At 37.3% G+C, this 9,892-nt stretch overlaps 1 protein-coding gene across 1 annotated transcript; it reads right to left on the minus strand.

The window, feature by feature from the left end:
• Positions 1–355: 355 nt before the first annotated feature.
• Positions 356–8,146, minus strand: LOC119776220 (sodium- and chloride-dependent GABA transporter 2-like). Its single transcript, XM_038274511.1, has 15 exons — positions 8,130–8,146; positions 7,835–8,020; positions 7,279–7,413; positions 6,860–7,000; positions 6,683–6,770; positions 6,457–6,589; positions 6,186–6,320; positions 4,242–4,345; positions 3,985–4,109; positions 3,495–3,607; positions 3,268–3,405; positions 2,323–2,425; positions 2,144–2,244; positions 1,844–2,014; positions 356–1,093 (listed from the first exon to the last, which is right to left on the minus strand). Exons 1-15 carry the CDS (start codon positions 8,134–8,136, stop codon positions 944–946), a joined length of 1,830 nt encoding a protein of 609 aa, XP_038130439.1. The 5' UTR covers positions 8,137–8,146; the 3' UTR covers positions 356–943.
• Positions 8,147–9,892: the final 1,746 nt, after the last annotated feature.

The raw sequence follows: 9,892 nt of genomic DNA on the forward strand, positions 1-9,892 counted from the left end.
CTTTAAATAAATTAAAAAAATATCCATATTTTATATAATTTTAAAAAGGAAAGTTTAAAACCTCAGGAATATTACTGGGTTTTTATTTTATTTTATTATTATTATTATTTGTTTTTTTATCTGACCCCACCTAGAGGATATCAAGGTAAATAGCAGGCAGTTTTCTCTGCAATGTCAGTAAAGCCCAGAACAATCTACGCTTTTACAAATTCATCAACTACTAGTGGATCTGATAACAACTAAAAAGAACATGTGATTTTAGCATGACTGGAAATCAAGGAAATTAAGATGGGTACTTTCCAGAATATATCCCATTTCAATTATTCTGGAAATAAAAAAAAAGAGAGATCTGAAGCAGTGAAAGACAAAAACAGTTTATTCAAAGTCACACTTTTCACATTTTTTGTACAGTCAACATATGTTATGTTATAAAAATGAATCTATAAATTATTTACCATGTTAGCTTTGTGCAATATTGCTATATAAACAATGTTTACAGCTATTTTATATTTGAGCTAATTATTCCACAACAAAAGATAACAGCATTACTCTAAGTGGTCTAAAGGCCAAAGAGTCACTTCTTTATTTATTCATTATATCAGAATAATAAAGACTTAAAGATCACCTAATATAAAAGTACATGTTTTTTTCATCAATCCGTTAAGTGTCAAAGTTTCTTAAATTTTAAATAGATTAAAAATGGCATATTACTTTTAGAAATTATTTCAACCCTTCCTTATGAGAGTACAAATACACCAAACCCAGCACTAAACTGGCTGTGTATCTTCTGAGTCCATAATATACATTTATTGTATTAAGGTTGGTAAGATACAACTTCCCTTTTTTGTAGTTTTTGCATTTGTGAGTAAAAATTAAGAAAACTTGGTTGTTTAAAGTAATTTCTTACATTAACCCATGTTGCTAATGAAGCTCTTATAGGACCTCATAAGTTGGAGTCGCTCTCTGAGACTGGAAAGTAGCCATTTGTCGTTCTGGTCGAGTCGTCCTCAGGAACAAAGATGGCCAGTAACCTCTCCTGCTCCCTTTTGGTTTTAGGTAAATCATCGGATGGTGTGATGAGTGTCTGGATGCGCTGTAGATAAATGAATACATTAAATGCTGTGTAAAAAATAAAAACAATCATCTGAGTCAATTTTTTAAAGATGAATAGGCAAACAAAAGCCACTAGAGGGAGAAGTCGTTTCTTTTTAATGATATAAGGGCACTTGCCCAGGGCTTTATTTGAAAAGGGGCACACTGCGAAAACAAAAAATCTTAAAATTTGTGTATTTACCCTTAATTTGAGTGGGAAAATAAGATTATGCCAAAACAAAAAAAAAATCTTAAAATAACTCTATTCACCCTTGATTTGAGTTGGTAAATAAGATTATCTGCCAATAGAATGAGTAAAGGCTTAAAATAAGATAATCAGATGTTATGCACTTGAAATAAGACACTGCAGTTTTTTTTCTTATTCTAGATATAAGTTGTCTTATTCCATTGGCAAAGTATCTCACTTACCTGCTCAGTTTAAGAAAAAAAGCACTTAATGTGAGAAAAATTGACTCACTTAGATTTAAAGTGCTTGAGTGCCATAGAAAAGATTTAGTTTAACATCTGAACAAGTTTTCTATTCCTTTTATCCATGTCCCATAAATGGAAAGTTGTTAGGAGTTGAGTTGCAAGTTATTATGTAGTGTCTTGTACTTTAGATAGAGTCGATGTGTCCCACATTCAACTGGGAAATTTAAAGAATTCATCTTCAAAAATATAGAATAGTTCCTGTCGCTGTTGTTGCATACTAAAAATGATCAAAAATAATGCTTCAAAGAGATCTACTTACCTCTTTGAGTGTACCCTGTGTGGTGCTAATCTTGTATACCATCCAGAAAGGAATGCAGACCATCGAAGAAAGGGCGAGCAGCCAGCCTATGGCGTAGCCCCACCAAGGGTATATGTACACATTGTTTAACTTAAGAGGAGTGTATTTGATGAGGGAGAAGGCAAATGTCCCCTACAGAGACAAAAAGAGAAGAATTTTTATTTTTATAGCAAATAAAATAAAATAAAAAACCCAAATAATAATTCCTTCTCTCAGCTGTGGTGATCACTTCTAAAAAGCTTCAGTTTTGCTGATACTCACAATGCAGGTGGCTGGACTGAAGAACAACCAACAGTATTTGATGTAAGGTCCCGGGCGGTAGCCAATCATGTCCTCGATGTTGTCGTAGAAACGATCCGCCCCTGCAAAATTCACAATGAGGACACATGCCTCAGCATGGGGCATTTAACCCTGCAGAAAGCAGTCTGTTGATTCCCTACCGTAAACCCAGGCGATGCAGACGGTCTCAAAGATGGACATGAAGAGAAGACACATCCCACTGGCTGCATAATAATCAAAGAGCTGGAAAACATACATTCCCCCCTGGAAAAATAAAAAAGAACCAATCAGATTTATTTATTTATCATTCTAACATACAAATCAGACTTTCATTCATAAGCAACTCTGCTGTTTACCTTGAGGCCCAGATAAAAATGTAATTTTTCTAACTTTGCAATTAATTAAAGAAAATATAAAAAAACACAAGCTTAGGTTAGAAGTTTCTGACCTAAAGAACACAGTTTCTGCAGCTGCTCTACACACAGTTCTCAACTGTATAAGGTGCACATTCTAATATGTAAGGATCATTTATATAAATGCATGAAATATTCAAATCATATTATCCCTCATTGAAAAATTGAGAATATATAAAGCAATTTTTTTTAGTGTATTTACTTAATGAGGTTAAAAGTTGCAAAACAAAACATTAAAATCTTGGCTTGATGCTGAGGTCAGATGTATATTAATTCTGATGCACTTCAAATTTTTACACACAACTTGGTTTCAGTTTTGCCTAATAAAGTTTACAGTGTAAGAAAGGGCTGTGGTCAATTTGCATGAAATGCATGATTAAAATACTCCAGGCAAGCTACTGGTGGCTTCAGGTTTGGCTCTAAAGGGCATCATTGCATAGCACTCACCTCAGAGGCACTGCACTTACAAAATGAAGACAGAGCATTCATGATTCCAGCTGTGCAGAGGTGAAACCATGTCAACTATGTTGGAATTTTATAGAGCAAATTGTCCATTCACCTATCCCCGAAATTCAAGATGTTAGCACAAGTATGTCTTTTGATTTGTGTTATTTCAGTGGCCCTATAGTTTTTTGACATAATTAAAATATAACATTTTTAAATATTTAATGTACAAACAGCCTATTTATATACCTCCATCAGCATGATGAGGCCCACTAGGAAGGAGAAGAGGACCAGTCCTAATAAAAAGAGCTCCCTGCGGTTCTTGCGTCGAAACACAGAGGGGTACATGTCTACGATGGCTGTTACGAGGCTTTCGACACACACGAACTGAGGGAAGGTGTTAGAAAACCAAACATCAGTAAATATTCAAGAGATATTTTTGTCAGGGGGACAGAAAAAGGTGCCCAGCTGCCTACCTGGCTGTCCAGGCCCAGGAAAACAATCATGACAAAGAAGAGCGCCGCCCACAGAGGAGAGAAGGGCATCATGGAGACGGCGCGGGGGTAGGCAATAAAGGCCAGGCCAGGGCCTTTACAAATGACACAAAAAATATCCATTTACTTCTAATCTTTACATTTTTTTCTCCACAGTAAAACTGCAAATTTCAATGGAGATTAAGATTTTGACCTCATGCGAAGAAAAAATGCACAGTTGGGAAGTTAGAGATCAAGACAAAGAGTGTTCACAGGTTTTCATTAGGCTTTTTTTTTGCTGAAGCAGACCTGTGAAAGCATTTATTTTCCTTAAAAGGGATCTGAGTAAAAGTGGCTGAATAAAAATGGAAACCACTTTTTTTATATTACGTTTTGTGAAATCTGTCTGTTTAACCAGCAGGATTATATTTTTGTGGTAAAAATGGATGCACAGAAGAAACAGAACCAAATCATTGCTGTGTTTTTGTCTCACCAGACACTGCTACTTCAGAGATGGGAACGTTTTGTTCATAAGACATGAAACCCAGGATGGAGAAGATGGCAAAGCCTGCCACAAAGCTGGTGCCGCTGTTCAGAAAGCACAGAGCCAGGCAATCTCTGCAAAACACCAACATTTACAGCATAAAAATGATCTTCAATGCGACTTTATGGTTCGGATAAGTAATAATAAGGTAGTAATAATAACTCTAGAGTGATCCAGAAAGAAAGGCTTAATATAGGTATTGATACCTATAGCAGTTGTTGTTATATTTGTTGTAGCTTCCTAGAGCGGTCAGAGCGCCAAGGCAGATGGCATAGGAGAAGAAGATCTGGGTCCCAGCATCCATCCACACCTGAAAACAGGGAAATCAGAGACTCTGTCAGACGTTTAAAGATGTTTGCTACAAAATAAAAAAATGTCCACAATTTCTTTGATATGATAAAAAAAACAATAGAATTAGAATCAGTTATATCTATCTATCTATCTATCTATCTATCTATCTATCTATCTTTTGTAAAGTTCTTTGTTCTTTTAATAGCATTAAAGGTGTGCCTTATCTGTCTCCTCTAGTAGAATAGCTTTAAACAGGTTAGAGTGAGAGGTTTACATGACCTAAAGCTGTACAAGAAAAACAGTAATTTTGCTACTTTCCTAAAGAAAAATATGAGAAGGCTTAAAATTGAAGATAAAACAAGCGAGCATCATATGTCCAACATAGTAGAACAGTTTCACACAGATTTTGGGTCAGAGGTTCACATAACATAGAAACTATTGAGGAGAAAATCTAAATTTTGACAAACAAATATGAAAAAGACTTAAAATGAAATTAAAATGGGTGTGCCTCATTTTAACGTAATCTAGTAATAAGATTTGGTCATAGTAAAACATTTTTTATTTATTTTTATTTCTCAAGAGTGTTTGGTTCAGGGCTTTATTTGCTGACCGTGCATAAATGAACCCCCGCCGCTAAGAAGATGAAGTAACAGAGATCAATCTATCTTTGTGCAGGTAGGTCTTTCTATAATTATATAACTCAATATTCCATTTGACCAGAAAAACATAATAAATAATAATGATGTAACAATGATGTATCAACAGTAACTTTATGCTATGTACAATAATTAAGTAAATAAAGTCCTTATTTTAAGTGAGGTTGGAATTATCACTGTATTATTTAGAATAAAATAAATCAAATAACTTATTTTTATAATAATTATTTTCTGCTTCCCAGTCTTTTACACATATCTAAATAACAGTAGTATTTACAGTAACTAATTTTTCTTCACTTCTTTCTTTGCACTATGTTTCCTGTGTATTTATTATTAGTATTATTGGAGGGTTATTTGGTTTTTCTATAATTATAAAACTAACCTTTTATTAACTAAAAACACCTAGACCATGTGTGATCAACAGAAATTACAATTTCATCATTATTTTGTTTAGAAGTACTGAATATCTGGTTGCATAAGCAACAAAATCAGACTTTCAGCAGCATAGATGAAGTCCAAGCAAACTGCCAAAAGGAAGATTTCCAAAACTAGTGAACGACCCAAAACTCCTGCTATAATGTTTGACTGGAACCATGACAGTATCGTGTATAAAATAAATCCGCAAACAAAAGCACTTGAAAGTAAAAAATACTTTTGCACATTACAGACTATCATTCCGTTTTATTTTATATAAGGATTGATTTTTTTTCTGGTTTCAGTTTATGCCCAGTTTCTGTCATTAGAAAGTGTAGGAGCGCATTTTGGAAATTGGTCAGTTTAACCCCTTAAAATGGTAATCTGTAATAATCCCATCTCAGGATTCATTGTCACATCCTAACCTTTGAATGGGAGACTAATCTTTTCCGTCTAAACAACACATACACTAAGATTTTCTGATAAAAAATTTTTATTATCATTATTGTTTGAAAGGCCTCTGAGCTAAGAGGAGCATGATGAGACTCATGTCTTGCACAGTTAATTCCTGGCAGAGCTTTTGTTTACAGTCAGTGATGTCGCAGTCCTGTGATTGTTGTCTCTGTTCATAAGAGCAGATGGACCCAGCAGAAACCTAGCTTCCCTGCTGAGGACCATGGGAAATATGGACTTTTCTGTCCATGTTTATCTTTTATCACTTCATTTGAGTCTATTTTTCTTTTTTCTTTACAGATAAATAACTGTATGCATTTCTTTATTGAAAGGTACCTGTGGATCAGCCAGCCGCCCCAAATCAGGATACAGATAGAACTGAATACCAATCCCGGCACCAGGGAGAGTGAGTCCTCTGATTAAAAGCACGATCAGCATCAGATAAGGAAAGGTTGCGGTGAAGTAGACCACCTGCATCGGTAAAGAACACAAGGCTAAGGGCCATGCAAACACAAAACTCTCCAAAACAAACACCAGATGTCCCCCCATACATCTTTGTGGAGAGCTTCATACGCGGATGAGGCTTTTGTTTTCCCTTCCGACCCACCTTTCCTGTGGATTTCACCCCCTTCCAGATGCAGAAGTAGCACATGACCCAGGCGATGAACAGACACAGGGCCATGTCCCAGTTCAGAGTGCCCATTTGGTCGATGCCGGGGGAGAGCCTCAGCACTTTTCTCCTGCAGGGACAGGCACACATCTTCAAATAAGTAAATCATCCGCTAAACAAAGAGAAAATCAGGGAATGGAGTCAGAGCAGCTTGAAATCTCACTCCCAAAACTCCATGACGGGTGAGGTTGTGTTCAGGTTGACCTTTTGGACGACCGAGGAGTTTCTCCTCTGGAACTCAACACAGTTTTCTGTCAGGAGAAAATATGCAGAAAGATGTCCCTAGATGCTACAGCAGAACATTTAGGATTATCTTTAATCCTCTGCGTTTGTTTGTCACCTGTGTTCCAGGTATTGTTGCAGGAAGCCCAAGGCAGTTCCCAAGAAAAGGAGTAGTAGAGGTAAAAGATCCCCCAGGCGAGGACGATGATGTAGTAGAAGTTCAGCAGAGTCACAATCACCTGCGTACCATAGCCGAGGCCTGCAGAAAAGGTGAGAAAACAAACAGAGGGCTGAAATGTGTCAGCAGACATCTACAGCGCCTTGCAGAACTATTCATACCCTTAGAACCTCCTGTGTGTGCACACCATCCACATTGTAAAGCACGGTGGTGGTAGCATGATGCTTTAGGTTTTTGTTTTCTTTGTGGCATGAAATGCATGCCACAAAGGGACAAATGGAGTCATGTCTTTGATCTGGCTAAATTATAAGGAAGTTCAAGTGGTATAAATAATTTATACCTCGCGGTTCTTTCCTAACCTTCGAACAGGGGACTGATTTTTCTCCAGCAGGTGATTCCTCCCTCACTGGTGTACTGGCCCAGGGCGACCTCCAGGAGGAAGACGGGAACGCCACAAGTGAAGAGGAAAATCAGGTACGGGATTAGAAACGCACCTAAGGATAAAAAGAGTGGTGGGATTATGAGTTAAATCAACATGGAGTCCTTATGTCTACAAGATTCTCCGGGTAAATTTTTTCATCCCGGCTCAGGAGCTTTTTTTCCACAGGACATTCAGAGTGCTCAGATTTCCCCGTCTCTGCAGGAACAGCTGTCTGACCCCACTTTCCACTCAACCCTGACCCTGACCGCCGCCCCATGGAGGGACAGAGAGACAGGGGACACTGTGTCCAGCTCAGCAGCTCCACCAGCCTCAACGTCTTAGATTAGTTTTAATCAGCTTAGATTTTTTTTTTTTTTACTAAAGAGCAAAAAGAAATGTTGACCTTCTCTAAATGGTTTACATTTGCTTCATGCAAAACAGTGAGTCCTTCATTGTACGGCTTAATCGGCGCAGTCATCGACCTCTACCCTCACCTCCTCCGTTCTTGTAGCAGAGGTAGGGGAAGCGCCACATGTTGCCCAGGCCGATGATGGAGCCGGCCACCGACAGGATGAACTCCATCTTGTTGCTCCACTGACCCCGCTCCTCCATCTTCTCCTCTGACGGCTGAGGTACATCCTTGATGCGATTGTTGCCATTTGGGTTGCCTTCCTTGGCTCCTATGAAACAGATCAAAGAACTGTAGCTGAAATGTTCTTCCTTCTTTAATAATAATCCAGACTTCAGCACTGATTCAGATTTAGAGTGAGTGCTGAGAGGGAAGCCTACCTTTCATTGCAGTATCTCCTCTTTGGTTGAAGCTGTTTGTGGATCTTTATCCAGAAAAGCTCAAAGTTTTAGTATTTAACGTGGCTGGCAGAAAGGGGCGGGGCTTTGTAATGCTAAACCTCGGATGGCCTTACCCTCTTTCCCCTCCATCTGCTCCTTGGGTGCAAAGTACATCGCCCATCATGTCTGGACAGTTAAAATAAGGTGCAGCATATGAGTTAAAGATGACCTTTGACCTTTTCGGGTCTCCAGTGTCGGCTTCAGCTGCACAAAAAAAAAAAAACCTGATATGAAATAAATAGAGAAGAATCTCTATGACCTTAAAAGTTGTGCAGACACTTCCCAGGTGTATTTAGGCCTGGTGCTTCTGTTGAAGTGTTATGACATCAGCAGAAGTTAGATATCTTTATTGTTTATTACATTGATACAGGGCTGCCCTCTGTGAGCACATGATTACTACTGTCTTCTCCTGTCAGTACATTGACAGAGGTGAAGCCACTCAGACGGAGGGTAAAAGCAGATGAGGTCAGTTTCCACCGGATTGGACTCGGCTGGGTTGGAGCCAGACAGCAAAACGATCCTCAGTCTTGAGGTTACAAACACTTCCCAAACCTAGAGTATTTTTGGTTTCCAGATCTTTGCAGGATATCTTATTCTAGTCCCTAAATCTCAATGAATTCTGGTTCTAAAATATGAATATGTGGTTTTATTTAAACAAATCCATCATAGCTCTGGTTTTATGTTTAGATTCCTTATCAAGCAAGAAGGTAAATCTCCGCTCCAGTCTTTAGTTTTCAACTTATCCGGGTATTGTGATTTGCAGGATTTTCAGTTTTTAGAACAGGTGAGATAAATCAGCTAACCAGACTATGAATTAAGTCATCCTAGATTTTAGGGTGAGCTTAATGATATAAGATCTCATCAATGGAAAAGCAGGAAATAAGAAGCCATAAAGAGATTATAAAAAAAATTAAACTGTTCTTGCTGTTCTTTTCCCCTGTTTTATAAGTATAATTCATATTTAAGATGTTAAACCTTGGTTCATAATGTCATATTAAAAATATCATAATTGCAGCTGAAACTGATGTTTTTTTTTTCTTTAAAGTGTTTTACAAGAAAATCTAAAATACAGTATTTTAGTATTATACAGTATTATTTAGTAATATAAAACATCCTTTCTTTAGTAAAGGAGCTATGAATGTGATGTCATCTATGCTCCCTGTCGTGCCAAGAAACCTGAAAATATATGACTAGATGTTGATTGAAATTTCAAAACAGGAGATAATGGATATTCTTTCACTGAAAGAATCTAAAGATTTGAGAATGTTGTTATTCATCTTGTGGATTTTTAAAAAGGAAAACCCCTCAAAACTGTGCTTATGTGTGTACCATTTCTTCTCTGATCTCAGCTCAAATTTTAGGATAGAAGTTTTAGGATGACTAAAATCTGGCGTAAGACCAGAGTTGCTTCAAGCAGTAACTGATAATGGTTACCCAGCTTTCTGAAACTCAAAAATCCTGGGTATGCAGAGATATCTCCACAGCATAATGCTGCCATCCCCGTGTTTCATCACTAGGATAGTGTCAGGCTAATCTCCTTTGGTCTCATCTGTAAATATTTAAAAGAAAATAACTCCTCATTTTAGTCAGGACATTTTTTCTCCAAGGATTTCCTTATTTTAGAAGCTTTTAATTATTCAAAGCTAAAAAAAAAAAAAAAAAAGGAGTTTCAAAGCACCATAAATGCAGAAAAAAATACATAT

Source organism: Cyprinodon tularosa, unplaced genomic scaffold, assembly GCF_016077235.1.
Source record: "Cyprinodon tularosa strain WSP-4 unplaced genomic scaffold, ASM1607723v1 ctg92, whole genome shotgun sequence".
NCBI classification, from domain to species: domain Eukaryota; kingdom Metazoa; phylum Chordata; class Actinopteri; order Cyprinodontiformes; family Cyprinodontidae; genus Cyprinodon; species Cyprinodon tularosa.

What these genes read in the sequence shown, in the direction of transcription:
- LOC119776220 (XM_038274511.1), bottom strand. An exon ending in TATAACAACAACTGCTATAG is followed by an intron (nt 4,110 to 4,241) that starts GTATCAATACCT and finishes GGTGTTTTGCAG; the next exon opens with AGATTGCCTGGCTCTGTGCT. An exon ending in GCCTCATCATGCTGATGGAG is followed by an intron (nt 2,426 to 3,267) that starts GTATATAAATAG and finishes TTATTTTTCCAG; the next exon opens with GGGGGAATGTATGTTTTCCA.